Source organism: Sciurus vulgaris (assembly GCF_902686455.1).
Source record: "Sciurus vulgaris genome assembly, chromosome: 16".
NCBI classification, from domain to species: domain Eukaryota; kingdom Metazoa; phylum Chordata; class Mammalia; order Rodentia; family Sciuridae; genus Sciurus; species Sciurus vulgaris.
Window position 1 is genome coordinate 49,393,103 of NC_136477.1, and position 15,743 is coordinate 49,408,845.

A 15,743-nucleotide genomic window follows, 5' to 3' on the forward strand; every position below is an offset into this window, starting at 1 on the left:
TAATGGATAGTAGAAAAAAGAACATCTTAGGAAACAAGGAATACTGAGTCTGGAGTGTTGTGGGCATAAATAGGATGTGTTTGTGAAAATTTCCCTCTAACTCACTTCCTAAATTAAAACTCTCTAGATGTATACTTTCCCTTGTGATTGACACTAATATACTGTTTCTGTGTATGTGTACATTTCTCTTCTCCTAAGACATTTAGAAAGCATCACTGAATTAATCTCCCCCTTTCCATGTGCTGTCCCATGCTTCTGAAGTCACCATGGAGGACTTCATGGCTGGCCCCTGGAATTCATGATTAACATTCCATTTTCATGGTGTGGAAGCAGCAAACAGTGCCTGACATATTCATTGACTTTTTTCCTTTTCCTATCCTGCTCTCTTTCTCATCGTAGCACCTGCAATTGACAATCCAGGCCCTTCAGGATGAGCTGCGAACCCAGAGAGACCTCAACCACCTCCTGCAGCAGGAGAGTGGCAACCGTGGAGCAGAGCATTTCACCATTGAGCTGACGGAGGAGAACTTCAGGAGGCTCCAGGCTGAACATGACAGACAGGCCAAGGAGCTCTTCCTTCTGAGGAAGACATTGGAGGAAATGGAGCTGAGAATTGAGACACAGAAACAGACCCTCAATGCCCGAGATGAGTCGATTAAAAAACTCCTGGAGATGTTGCAAAGCAAAGGTTTGCCATCCAAAAACCTTGAGGATGACAATGAACGGACACGCCGGATGGCAGAGGCTGAGTCTCAGGTCAGCCACTTGGAAGTAATTTTAGACCAGAAAGAGAAGGAAAACATTCATCTGAGAGAGGTAAGACATTCACTCACTTTCTCCTAAACCTTATTTTACAAATTAAAATGTTATCAAGTTATTTTCATGGGTTGGAAGATATCTTCAGCTTTAATAAAAATTTCTTCATCATGTGCTTTATAATCTTTCTGTCTGCTTATGACCATTAAACTGGAATTTTACATTAGCTTTTTTTTTTTTTTTCCTTCTCACCACACATTGATTCCATTAGTATTTGGGTACTCAATATCCAAGCATGTGCAGCATATGCCAGTCCCGAGGTGGTTTACAGTTGTTCCCCACAGGTGGCTATAGTTTGGGGTCTTAAGTACAGCACTATTTAAGTTTAGTTGTTTATCAAATATCATCTCTCTAAAGGAACAAAACAAATAGATTATTAGCAACAGAGTAGTTTTATAACTGAATTGAGGGTAGAATTTACAGGGAGTAAAACATATGGGTTTTCTAGAAAGAATGGTTAAATTGTGCAGACCAATTCTGAACGTTTAGGTTTAAGATAATCTTTGTCTGCATTTACATTTGTCTAGGAAACAGTGTTCCAGGTTTTCTGAGTATGTGTTTTGCCCTTAGTGAATTAAATCATTGACGTCCTTTTCAGGCAGTCTGTCTGGCTTTCTACCACCATTGAATATTGTGATGCTCAGATATCTGAGAATATGTGGTTGGGTAAAATTTAGAAAAAAAATGTGGGTGATAGCCAGGGTTTGGAATTGTTCTAGCAGTTACTTGCCACTGTGGTGGATACAGATCTTAAAAGTGTCATGTAGGCAAATCTGCTGAGGGGGACATGCATCACATAGCAAATCATAAGCAATAAAATGGCATTAAATATATTTTCAAAATATTCTACAGCAATAAATAATTCCAGAGTAGACTAGATTTCTTGGTGTTGAATACCTGTTCAGATGGGCATTCCTTTTTGTGAGTCACTTGTTAAGAAAAACCTGACTTCCCTGTTGGGATTTGCCAAAATGCAGATGCTCCCAGGAGTTTTCTCTGATGTAGATTGTGTTTGCTTAGAACATTTGAACAAACTTTGTCTACACACCTAATGCCCTATACTCTGGTCCTCCTTTGTTTTGTTTTCATGAGACCTTAGCCACATGCTTGGGAAGTTACATGGCTTGGTTTCATATTGAGATGCTTAAAGAGATGTTTTGTTGCGCATAGTCTTCCCATACATATTCCCAGAGCATAAATATGGTTGGAAGACTTGTAGGATGGTCCCCAGTGATTCCTGCCTCATGGATTCACATCCTTCTATAATCCCCCTCCCCTGAGTTTTGGCTAATCCTAGAGATTTGCATGTAAATAATAAAATATGGCAAAAGGAATTGAATGTCAACATCACTTCCATGATTAGGTTACATAGGTTCAATCTTGCTAGCAGACTCTGTTGCCACCTTAGCTTTCATGCTTTGATAAAACAAGCTGCTACATGGAAAGGCTTATGTAGTAAGAGGTGAAGGTAGCCTCCAGCCAATATTCAGTGAAGAGTGAAGGTAGTCGGTCTGACAGCTTTAATTCATTGAAAACTGCCAAGAGCCTCTTAGTGTGCTTAGAGGTGGAACCTTGCACAGTCAAGCCCTGAGATGGAATAACAGCCTCTGGGCTGACACTTTGCAACTTGTGAGAGACCATGAAGCAGAGAAACCAGGTAAGTTCTGCCTGGATTATGACTAATGGAATCCATGAGATAATAAATGTGAGTTGTTTTAAGCTGATGAATCTGGAGTGATTTGTTACACAGTAATAGGTAGCTAATACAGTAGAGCAGATACTAGTCTTCTTCCTGTCTCACTCCATAGACTTCCCACGTAGTTTAGAGAAGAGAAATAATAATTCTGATATTTATTATTTGCATGTAGACTGACTTTGGAGTTTGAAATTTTGCTTGTGTTTTCTCAAAATTATGGTTGGTAGAGGATCACTACAGCTAGGAAAACAACTTTTATTTGGGGTACCAAGGGAAAATGTTGTATGTACAGCAAGAGTATGATGCCAGAGAAAGCTTCATCTGCAGCATCTTTTATCACTCCTTGGAACCTAGTGATCAGGGTGGCCCATTCTTCTTTCACTATTAGATTCTGTTCATTGGTAACACTTAATGGACAGTGCGTTGATTCTATTGTGTGACTAAAAACAATTCAGCTTGTGTTTTCTGAAACTGGTTGATCCTCTCACAATGTGGATACAGATCATGTTTACAGCCTTAACCGTCTATTTGAATGCACACAAAGGGTGGTACAGAAAATGAAACCCAGTGCATCTAACTCGTCTCCTTGAGCATCAAACTAAATCAGTGGATGGGCCATGTCTTGAGTCATTAAGAAGAAAGAATATGGAATATATGTCTCTGTATAAGTCATTTTCAACTTGAACTCAACAAGCAAGACTTGGAGGCTTGAAAGAAACCTTCCCAAGAGAAGTGTTGTAGCTTCTGAGAGTCCTTCATTAAAATTTCAGGAGTTGTGTGAGTTTTCTATTAAACCATTGATATCCTGAAATTGGTCATAGTTGGAATATTAACACCATGGGAATTGGTAAATAGTACTGTCAGGGCTTACCCCTGTTCCATTTCTGAATGTCTGTTTACCAGCATGCCTCTGAACAAATGTCATGAAATGTCTATCTCTAATGTATCAAGAAGAGGCACTGCAGCATCTGAAAGTTAAATAGTGGAAGAATTGTGATTGAGTGCATTAACTACTCATAGTTCATCAAAAGTTTTCAAAAGGTTCTGAATAGTTTGTGTGTTGGGCACTATGAAGTGCTCTACACCGATTCACACTGAACTCACACAACCACCTCATTTGTTTATTCATTAATCCATTTATTCATTCCCTTATTCATTCATTGGGTGAATTCTTGTTGAAGATCTGTTTGGGGATATAGCAAAAATAACCAATAGTTTGGCTTCATGGGTGCTTGCCTTCTATTGGGAAGAAATAGATGACAATTGCATAGTTAGGAAAATGTCATGAAGAAAAGAAGGTGAAGCACTAGTGATCTGAGTGAGGCCACATTCATATTGGGTGGTCAGGGAGTCTTTTGGAGGGGGCGACAAAATAACCTGAAACCTGAATGACAAGGAGACAGCTATGTGAGGATCTCGGAAGACCATTCCAGTCAGAAGAAAAGGCCCATGTCTTAGGAGGTAGGTGCTATTATTTGTCCATTTACCTGGGACAACTGAGGGACAAGTGACATCAAGAAGTTTGATGTATAGCTGTTATTTGAATCAGGCTGACTTCAGAATCTCTGCTCTTAAACCACTTCATTATATCCCTTTTCTCAAAGAATCTTAACCAAAGTGTGGTGGGCAGAACAACCATTTTGTTGTATGTTGATATGTGTTCTGAGAGAAAAGGGACTGGAGGGCCAAATGAACTTGGGGACATGCTGGGTTCCACAAACCCCTACTTTCCAATATGCCAGTGTGTAGGGCTCATTTCCAGGCAGAGGACTGGGGAAGGCAGATCTTCTCGAGTATTTGGCTCACTGTTTTCTTGCTGCATTGGTGTCCTTTGTAAGACATTGTTGAAAAATGCTATTTTAGAAAATTGTGCTATTAGTTTGTGACCTACAAAATACTTAATAATATACAAATAGTTGTTTACTATTGCTAAGTAACTGGGTAATTTCCTACATAGTTATTTTGTAAGGCCAAGTTTATCATAAGCTGTTTCCATATTCTCCACTGTAGAATGTACTTCTATCAGGTTATTTTAAAAATTTTTAATAGAAAAATGTGTCTGATCACTTTTGCTATTTAAACCAGTAAGAATAATAACTCAGCTGGAATAAAGTGGTTGCCTGACCTAGGTTAATTTAAATGAATCTAAAACAGGGTTTAAAATGTACTTGAGGTTTTAAAAAAGTTCAGCATGTTCCTGATTTCTTTTTCATTATGCATGATTGAACCAGGTTGGGGCTGGATGGTGTAATGCTGGGGAATGGAGTGCTAGTGGTTTTATGATTCATTCTCAGCCATAGGTGTTGGACCTCACATAAACTCGGTCTTCTGTTCTTGTTCAGACTATTGTTTCAGAATGTTTGGAGTTAGCAGGAATTGCACGTGGGGTGGGTGGGGTTGTCTTAGAGTCTTGTTGTCTTTCATCGGTCTGGAAAAGGCTGAGGGTAAAACCACTCCTTTGTCTGGTAGGAAACAATAGCAAAAAGGTTGTGATCTCAACTTATTTGGAAGACAGAAATCATTGCCCAGGAACTAGGACTGACATACTAATGTGAGCCCCAGGCTTGGCTGAGCCTCGGCATTACTCACTAGTTTTCTGATGCATTTTGATACAGGTTGGTTTGATAAGACAGTGTTTAATGCGGTAATGGTTTACCTCGTTCTTTAGCTTTTCCTGCAAAGAACATACTGATCCATGTAAAGTACCCCAAATACTGCTGATCTGATTAAAGAAAAAAAAAATGAATTTTTATACCAGGATCCTCTCATGTTTAGTCTGCATACACTTTTCTTTACTGGTCCTTAAGAAGAAAGTCAGTGGACTTTGGACATACCTCACTCTTTTATTGCAGTGCCCATTGATCTCCTATTCTAATCCCTTTGGGCAGTTTGCCTTTCTTTAGTTGCAGGAGCACATGAAGACTCAAGTCATGGGGGCCACAGTTGCTAATAATCCAAGACAGGCAAAACCCGCAAGAGATGGGATCTCAGCTTCCCTCTGTGCTGTGTGTGGGCAGAAAGCAGAAGCAGGTAATATGAATTCTTGGTCTGATTTCTGTATCCACCATGTCCTGAGCCCAGTGGGAGATTCACCAGGGAAAACGTTGTGACCTAGAAGTTCTTGAGTTTTTAGACCTTTTATTGATGGCTCAAACCTCCCCTATGTAATCCCTGCCCCAAACTTCTAGATGCCACTCTAGTGCCCCTTTCTCTAAGCCTCTTTCTCTTTAACACACATTTGTCTCTAGTTCTGCTGACTGAGCTGTGATTTTGCTGATGCAGGCATTTCTAAATCTCTCTCTACAGATTCAATACATTATATTTCTACCTACAAAGCTTATGATAGAAAATATTCCCAAACACATAAACATAAAATTTTATATATAAGATCTTTTATAAGTGCTATGTCACATATTTATTACAGAAGTGAATGATTATTTCCTATTTTAGTATAGTTTTTTTTTTTAGATGATCAGCTTATTCCATCATTATTCCCAGGCCTCAAGTATTGTGTGTGCTCAATATATATTTTAATGATTGAAAACAACTAGAGAATTGCTTTGTGGTTTGTCAGTATTGGGAAAGTTCATATTTATTATGTAAGTCCCTATTCTTTTATGTTTTCTTTATCATTGCTGTAAGCTTGGAGTTTTGAGAGTACCTGGAAATCTCCTTTCAGTTTTTGCAAAATGCGTTGTACATTGTTGGTCATACATGGAATATATATATATATGCAGGATGCCATGGGAGCATTGGTGGCAGTTTTGTGATCTTGTTCAGAGATTAGGTGGGCAATAAAACAACTTACACTTAATGAGGCTTATTTCATGCTCAATTCTGTCATCACCATCTTTACACAGATAAGGCAACTGAGACACAAAGTGGGAAACTTTTTCCCTACTCACATACAACGAGTGCTGTGGCCAAGAATGGATCCCAGGCATTCTGGCTCTAGAATTTGTACTTGTCACCACTGCTTGCTATTACTCCTTGGATTGGCTCACCAAGAGGATCTCAAAGGGTATTTAAATGCTGGACAGCTAAAAGCAGGAGGATAGATGACTGGTTTAAACTGTGGCAGGGCTGGTCCTTAAAGGCAGGAAGAATTTCAATACTCAGCTTGTGAGGAGGTCTGATTGGAGAAGGGATGGATGAGTCAAGCCATAGAGGTGGGAACTGTGGTGGTTTTGGAGTGCATCAAATATGAGACTGCTAAAACTACACTTTTCAGGAGAGGGAGGAAATAAAGCTGAAGGTGGCATGGGATCAGTTCACTGGGGGCTCTGAGTATCAGATACAGGGGATTGGCTTTTACTCCCAGGAGCCTTTAAAGGCATTCATTCTCAAATGAGTCTCGTGACTAAAGAAGATGATCAACTGAATATAGTATCTCTTTTGAGATTATGTGACATTTTCATTGACTGATGTCAGTGAAATTCACATTCTCCTTGTTTTCAGTAAGTTCCATTTTCTCCAAGCACTTCATTCAGGATAGATGCCAACAAAGCATCTTTGTAGAAAAATGCTATTTTTTCTCCTTAATTGACAATGCATCTAAAAGTACAATTTTATAACTTTTACTCTTCTATTTTAGATGATAGGAAATATATTCATTTCTGTTTAGCATCATTTGCTTTATCTTTATTCTAATGCATTCTTTAAAATTTGAATGTTGCATGCTAATTTGAAATGGTTCAGGTTTTACATCATATTGACTTTAATGAGTGTAATTGACTGCTTTTTACAGTAACAGAGATGGGTGAGACTCTAGGGTGGCATTAGACACAAGGCATTTCAGAACCTGCTGGAAAAAGGAAGTGGTTGGGGAGGTGGATAAAGGCTGCAGGGGGGCACAGAGAATGTTAGGAAGTTATAGGGGGAGATATTGATTACTGTCCTCATTGCCCTAGAAGTAGAGTGATGGCTCCCTGAAAAATATTCTTTTGATAGCTGACATAAGTTGTCATCATCATTGTTTGGTAAAACAATGCACCACAAATAAAACCTCAGTAGTGAGAAAGGACTACAAGCACTCGTACTGTGGTTGTGTTAGTGCGTTTCATAAGCCATGGTAATGAGAGGCTGAGACAGACTTGTCTACTTCAAGGCTCACCCTTAAGAAATGTGGGAACATTAGTTAATACCTTACATGTGTAGGAGGCTTAGTAGTTTATAGAACATGTTCGATTTTAATGATTTCCTCTGATCCTCCCAGCAACTCCAGGAGGACACTGAGGCTCAGAGTTTTGATGACATGTAACATTTACTGAGAATAACATGAGATCCGTCTGTGCTAATCACTTTCCAAAGAGTGTCATTTTTATCCTCCTAATGATTTGCTGAAGTGGATGAGGAGACTGAGGTCCAGAGAGTGATGTGCTTGGTCCAGTTTCTCAGAGCAAATAGTAAATGATCTGGGATTCAAATGTGGGCCTGCTGGTGCTAGGAACCTTGTTGCTGAACACTCCTTGAGACTGTGGGGGATTTTTTAGACTGAGTAGACCACAGACTAGGATTTTGGTTTTCTTACTTCTCACACAAGGTTATTTTCTTTTTAAATGCAAAAAAAGGAAAAATGCAAAAGGATTTGATTTTTTTTTTTTTTTTCTTTCCACATCTTATGAGGGAATTTTGAATCGAAGACTGTAAGTCTGTGAGGTCACCTAGGCGTGGAAAGGTGCTGTGTAGAAGATAGCAATAGGGTGAGGTCTCCTCAGTCCATTGTAGGCTCATGAAAATGAAAGTACCTGGCCCTCCATGAATTCTTAGGGAATAAATGAGTTTTTGTGAGCAGAGAATAAGGAAAAGCAAGTGGGTGGCACGTAGAGTTGGACCTTTCCTATTTCATCTGTTCAAAGTTAGTCTTCTTTTCAATTTTCTTTGCTTTATAATTAGCTCACTCCCAGAAAGAAATGCTTTGCCTCCCCAAGCCAGCTTTTCTTTTTGTCTAGTTTTCATTGCATATTTCAGATTTCTTTCTATGTCAGTTATATGACATTAAAATTGTACTTATAACTCCCAATAGGCACCCATTTCATTACTCTTCTGAAATTTGGTAGACAAAATCTACATTTCTTACCACTCCAGCTTGAATGTGAAAGGGATTACTTTGTGTTTCCAATTTGGCATGTAGGTTGCAGGGGCTCCTAAATGCTTTGAATTTTACTTTCTTGATGTAGCCTCGTGAATAGTCTCTGTGCTATTGACATTTGAGAAAAGACAATTCTTTGTTGTAAGGGCTATCCTTTTTTTGCACTGTAGGGTGTTTAGAAGAATCCAAGGCTTCTACATAATAGATTCAGGTAGCACCCCCACCCTTCCCTGAATTATGACAACAATAATAAAAAAGTCTTTAGACATTGCAAGATATCCCCAGGGTTTGAAATCAGTTGTGAACTGCTGGTGCAGAGTGAGTGACACATCCTTTGGTGAATGGCCTGTGGCCATGTCAAGTACAGAAATTTCTAGTCGCACCTGCTTGAAACTGTTTTACTGAAGAAGGTCAGGAAGATCGCTGTACTTCTTGACCCAAAGACTGACTGCAGGGGATTGAACTAGGAAACAGATGTGCTGAGGGGATGTGGGGTGGAGGTTTGAGCTTGAAAAGAAATAGAAATGGTGTGTGTGTGTGTGTGTGTGTGTGTGTGTGTGTGTGTGTGTGTGTGTGACAGAGAGAGACACAGACACACAGACAGACACAGAAGAGACAGAGTGACACAGACACACACACATAGAGGGAAGCACAGAGACACAGAAGAGACAGAGTGACACAGACACACACACATAGAGGGAAGCACAGAGACAGACACACACAGAGACAGAGAGGCACACACACAGATGCATACAGACCACACAGACATGCACAGACACACAGAGACAGAGACACACAAAGAGACAGACGGAAAGAGATAGAAGCTGTCCCCTCCCTCACTCCTATACTCTCAGGAAATGCAGGGCTAGGAATGAGGTAAATTCAGGAAAAGAAATCTAAGGGAGGTGATGAGGTGGTATTTTGATCTGAGGTACCATGTGGGAAGGTTGGGATTTTGTGAAAATAAAAGATATTTGATTCTCAGGAGTATTTATGGAGGCAATAATTATGGACCTGAGAAGACACATAAACCTTACTTTCTGACTACCAGACATGCTATTAATTGGAAATTTTATTTTACAATAAAGTTTGCTGTCCCTGTTTTCCTCAAAATGGCTTTTGAGTCTCACTTTGTTTTTTAAATAAACATTTCTCTATGTGAACTGCCACCCACCCCCCCCAGACCATCAAACTTCAAGATAATTTTGGAGTATAGTGGTTTTATCATGTGGAAATGTAGTACAGATGTTTAGAATTACCTTTTCCTTTCCCTCTTTAAAACATGACCACACGTGCTTTGCTCTAAGTACCATTAAGTATTTTTATTATTGCTATTAAAAAATCTTGCCTCAGGCAGAGTCCTACTACATCTCAAGTAAAGGCAAATATTAAAATAGCAGCAAGTATTAATGTATGTCACATTAAAATCTGAACTCATGTGTGGCTTTTTATGCAATCAAAATCTTTTTTTTTTTTGACCCACTTGACCAAGTCCTCTAGTTTAAGTCTCCTTTCCTCACTTTAAAACTTAAAGAATTTTGCTTACCGCTCCTCTCCATCAATTTTCTGTAGACCTAAGTTTTCTCTTTACCCTTCATATATCTTTGAACTTGGTCTGATCATATAATGAAGTTTGATGGAAGGATTTGGACTGCCAGCATGAATTAGTTAGTGCATGATTTTTAAAAGTTATTAATGGAGCAGAGTTCTTTCCTTGCAGGGAATCTCACAGATTCATGGCAGGGTTCTCTGTTCTTTGAGTGCTGCACATCAGGGCCAGTGGTCATTACTTTATCAATATTAGATGCATCTCTTATTCAGAAACCTCTTTAGGGAGATTAACTGTTAATCTAAGATTAGCTTCTTTTAGGTCTATTAAGTGTTGCTTTTTTTTTTTTTTTAAATATCTCTTGCTTGGCCTTAATATATCTCTAAAAGTTGGGCCTGGTGGTACACACCAGTAGTCCCAGTCACTTGAGAGACTGAGGCATGAGGATTGAAGGCCAACCTCAACAACTTAGCCATGTCCTAAGCACCTTAGTGAGACCCTGTCTCAAAATAAAAGACAACAAGGGCTGGGGATGTACCTCAGTGGTGAGGCACCCCTGGTATAAAAAAAAAAAAATCAATTGCAGAGCTGGGGTGTAGCTTAAAGAGAGAGTACTTGTCTAACATCTACAAAGTCCTAGGTTCAATCCCTAGTACCACAAAAATAAAAATAATAAATTAGTTGTAAGCCAGGTACAGTGACATATGCCTATAATCCCAATGACTGTAGAGGCTGAAACAGGAGGATTACCTTGGGGCCAGCCTGGTCAGCTTAGGGAGACCATGTCTCAAAATAAAAAAAATTAAAAAAAAATTAAAAAGGACTAGGGATGTGATTCAGTGGTAAAGCATCCCTGGGTTAAACCCACAGTACCAAAAGAAAAAAAATTCTCTAAAGAGTTGCATTCTTCCCCTACCCCTCATCTTGATTTAATTGCTTGAACCTAGTGTCAAGAACACCTTCATCACCTATGCGTACTTTTTAGAGTATTGGAAATTAATCCTTATTTAAACAAATGATCTGCTATAAAATGTTGCTTTTCCCATTCACATCCAAATAGGAATTCATTGTCAGGTGATTTTCTTTTAGAGAGTGGTATAGGCCTATGTCATTCTGGTAGAATCAACACAGAAAGGAAAGGGCAAGGTCTGAGTGTGCCTTAGCAGAAATGACTCTCAATGTAGGTATTCCACCTTGCTTTCATGATACCTTCATGGTGTTACTGCCAGTGGAGTACTTTTATAATGCCTGTCGAGGTTTAGATGATTTTAAGGACTTGAGCTTTAGTTGCTTTAAAAGACAGAATACTATACAATGACTGACTCCTTGTCTGTTGCACATTGGAAACTTGAACACTTTGAAAACCTAGCAGGCACAAACCTCAATGTGTAGTTTGGATACCTACTAAACAACCCTTACAGGTGAAGTGATAATTGGAGTATAGTGGAGATTTGAGGATACTTATATTGAACATGGTGATGTTGGGCATGTAACACAGGTTTCTCCAGAGGACATGAAATATTTTTTGAAAAACTCACTATCTGTATCCTTTTTTCTTGTCTGTGATTATCTTTGCTTCTTTCTTTGCTGCCCTATAGACCCAAATATGATTGCATAGAAGACCCAAGGAGAATGGTCCAAAAAAACTGCATTTCCTGAAACCGCAGCAGCCTCCCAAGGAATCTGTGTGGCACTGTACATCTGAGAATTGCTGGGCTTATCATACTGATGGAGGAAATTTCATGGAATCTTGTCTTGGGAGGTCCTGGTGGATGCTGTTAACATCATAAATCATCATCACCACTACCATTGTTAAAGAGAAGGCTTCCTAGGCACAGAGCTCTGTGCTGGGCTTTGTTACTTCTCAGAATAGCTCTGTGAAGTGTTGGTGTTGACATAATCCTATTACATAATCAGGGACATGAAGTAACTTGTCTAAGATCTCTCAGGAGAATTAACCTCCAAGTAAGACCCAGTATACTCTGTTATTCCATAAAAATATAAAATAATTTCTAGTCATTTTTTTCCTACCCAGTTCCTTCTCTTCTCTCTGGTTTGTTCTCTTTGAAACTTTTTTTTTTTTTTTTTTAAACTTAAGTTTCTTATCTGGATTCTATTATGACTTCATTTAAAATCTTACTCTTTCTCCTAACATGTTGATTTCTCCCTCTTATTTTAACCTCATTCATTTTCTTTGTGTTTTTAATCTGCATTGCTTTATAGGGTTAATTGTTTTCGTTGTATTCATAGTAGCTGTTCCACACTTTTTCAAGAGACCTAAGAATGCTAAGGAAATTTGCAGGAGACTTTCAATCTCCTAGGCCTAGGAGAATTTCAGTCAGCAGTTTTCTTGGCCTCCAGTACAACCTTTGCATCCATCTGTGCAAGTTTACTCTTTGGTCTCAAATGAGATGACCTGTGCAAAGCACTTTGTACAGGGCTTGGCTCAACAAATGTCATTTATGTTTCCTTGAAGAAAGGTGAGGAGGGGATAAGCAACATTTGGCTTCACTGTCAGTTGATCTCATAAAGCAAGTCTGTGCTCCATTTTTAAACTATCCATTTCTCTCTTCAGGATAAAACTTGGCTTGTTGGTGTTTTATAGGTCACTTATTGGTGTGCAGTGTTTGTTCTGAGCTGAGAAAACTCAAGGGTGATCTCTTTACCTTCTCAGTTTCACTTTGTAATTTCTTTAGAATGCTATGGTTATATTGTGTGATAAATATCTGATAAAAGGGCTTGATAAATTAAACCTACATGTAATACATGTTATATACATGTAGATGCTTAATGTTTTGGTGTTCCAACATTTTTATATACATACATGTATCTCTTTCAAGCATTCCCTGAGAGCAGAAATCTAGTTGATAATCTTCCCTTGTAACACATGAAGAAACTGAGTCACAGGGAAGTGAATTACTCTACCTAGAATCTCAAAGGGAATCACAGTCAAGGTGGTTACAAGGCTTGTGTTCCGTCAGGTGATACTGCCTCCTTTGTGTATGGCTAGTAGGGAGAGTGGGGGATGGGGCTGATAACACCATTCCAGGTCCAGGGCTTCTCACAGAACAAACCCATATTCTTTCCATAGCTGGCTCCCATGTTGGTCTTTTTAATTCTGTATTCACCAATTAGGAGTTAGTTTGGAAAGTCTAGGAGACTGTTCATTAGGTTGAATTAAGATGATAACAGTGGGTACAGACAGGGAAAGGAATTAAAGAGGATGCCTTGAAGTAGGAGCCATATCTAAGAATGTAAAGAATGCGGGGAGCAGAAGCGTCTGTGAGAAGCTGTACTTACGACAAAGAAGGAAGAAGGAACACAGTGGGAAAACTGAGAAGGAAACTTTTAAAGAGAAAAGAACCCAAGGGCACCAGGGGCTGGTGCCAGGGTCCAGCCCTAGCAGCGGTCGCGGGTCCTAGGTGGATGGGAGGCAACGGCATGGTGGAGAAACAGCACACAGAGACACCAAGTGTTCTGAGGCTGAATCTAAATCTTTATTATTCACAGAATCTTTTTGTATGTTTTTTTCTTTGGTATTACATCATCTCATGGTTAATACAATGAAATGTTAAGTAAAAAAAAAATCTTTAAGAGTATAATTAATGATCTTTTTTAAGAAACATGCTCTTACTGCATGATAGCTTAAAAAAAATAACAAAAACAAAACAAAACAAAACAAAAACCCAGTTCCCAACAAGGTAGAGGGCACCATGCTCCGTTTAGTTTTAATTTTCCTGAAAGAATACGTCATTAAGTTTCTATAGAAGTTACCCTTTCCAAGAACTCTCATGTTAGTTAGTAACAGTGGCAAATTTTTGTTATTACTAACAGAGAATAGATGAATCAGCTTATAGTTAATATTTATTCTATTTTACGTACTCAATGGCGGACTAAAACTCTATTTTGATCCTTAAAGAACTAGACATAGGAGAATACAAATTGTACTTATGATTAACATTTTTTTAATTAAGTGGGAAAAATATCCTTAAGCTTAATCATAAACACTAAGAAAGCAGTGAAGACCAAATACCACATCGAAGCTCAGAGGAATACATTCTCATATACCTATATATAACTTTTAGAGAATTTGCATACTAAAGAAACCACAGGCTCCTTACAAATTTGAGCAAATCATAATTGCTTATTTATGATTTCATCTAAGTATTAATATTAAACTTTATTGTATGTTATTTTGTGTCCCAGCACCATGAAATCTCCCCAGTATTCTCTATAATCTGAATCTAAGAATATATTGATTATTAGTATTAAAAGTAACTGCACATGGAGACATCCCATGCCTATGGCCCCCAAGAGGGAGGATGATCTTTCAACAGAACCGTGTCAAGTGTTGGAGTGGTAGGAAGTAGATGTGGCAGGCTGGAGTTATAGCACAGTTGTAGAACACTTGCCTAGCATGTGTGAGGCACTGGGTTCAATTCTCAGCACCACATATAAATACATAAATAAAATAAAGGTCCATCAACAACAGTAAAAAATTAAAAAAAAGAGAGAACCCCAAAAACTGAGTTTTCAAGGACAAGTTCATTTATTCATTTTTATTTCATGAAGAACTTTTAAGTGTAAACTATGTCTAGAGAGGGACAGTGAGATGACAGAGACCCTGTTATGGGGACTATGTTAAGATAGAACTTTTGGGCTGGCTCCCTAGAATTGAGAAGTTCGAAGACAAGTAAGTAGGAAATACGGGGGATGGGAGGCATATGACCCGGAAGGTTGATACACTAGCAGACAAGATATTCATTCTTGCCCCCTCCCAATAAAAAGCTATATGATTTTAACCAAACCTTGATTTACTCAAATTATATTCAGACTTATAGTTTTCCTAAACTGTATGCTTTATCACACAACATACCATTTAAAAATTCTGTGAACCCCACAATAAAGTGTGGAGTTAGTAAAAAATATTAAACACAAGCTAAGTTTTTGAAAGTTCTATGAATAGTAAAAATCCAGATGAATGACGGATTTCTTTATTGAGTCTGGAAATTGAGTGGATGCTGGGTGCAGAGTGTGGCAATATCTCAGTATGATATTGGTGGTGGGTAGCAATAGCTGAAGCCAAATAATAAAATATGTTTTTTTGTGATCCTGGTCAACAGGGTTGAGCTGCCCAAACAGGAAATTAAAAAATTTGTATATAAAAATAATCTTATCTTTTTTTTTTTTTTCATTGTGACCTCCAGTGCTAAGAAACAAAGACCTTCCAGAAATTGTGGTAATTATCTGAAACTCTAGTTTGTAACCAGCTGATTAGATTTTCTTCAGTACCATGGAAGAGTATTTGTGAGGAAATTAAACTTCGTTATACTCTAGCCATTGGTTGCATGATATCAACATTTCTATCAGTTCAAGGAGAATTTTTTAACATGGGAGTGCAATTTTATAAAACTTCAGCAGCTTTGGAAAAACTTTAAACGAACTTGGATCCTCTGGAACAGGATCTCTCAATTGTAGCACTGTTGACATTCTGGGCTTGATGGTTCTTTCTTGATGTTGAGGGCTGTTCTGTGCATTAGAGGATATTTAGCAACATGCTTGATCTCTGCCCAAAGGTGCCAGTACCACTA

At 38.5% G+C, this 15,743-nt stretch overlaps 1 protein-coding gene across 9 annotated transcripts in view; it reads left to right on the forward strand.

Annotated features, from left to right (window-relative positions):
- The window catches only part of ERC2 (ELKS/RAB6-interacting/CAST family member 2), a 1,069,021-nt gene that overhangs the window by 202,125 nt on the left and 851,153 nt on the right, over positions 1 to 15,743 (forward strand). For all 9 annotated transcript variants that reach the window (XM_079116398.1, XM_079116395.1, XM_079116399.1 and 6 more), the window contains exon 3: positions 400 to 816. In XM_079116398.1, coding sequence (XP_078972524.1) covers positions 400 to 816 — 417 coding nt within the window. The remainder of the gene's footprint in view (positions 1 to 399; positions 817 to 15,743) is intronic.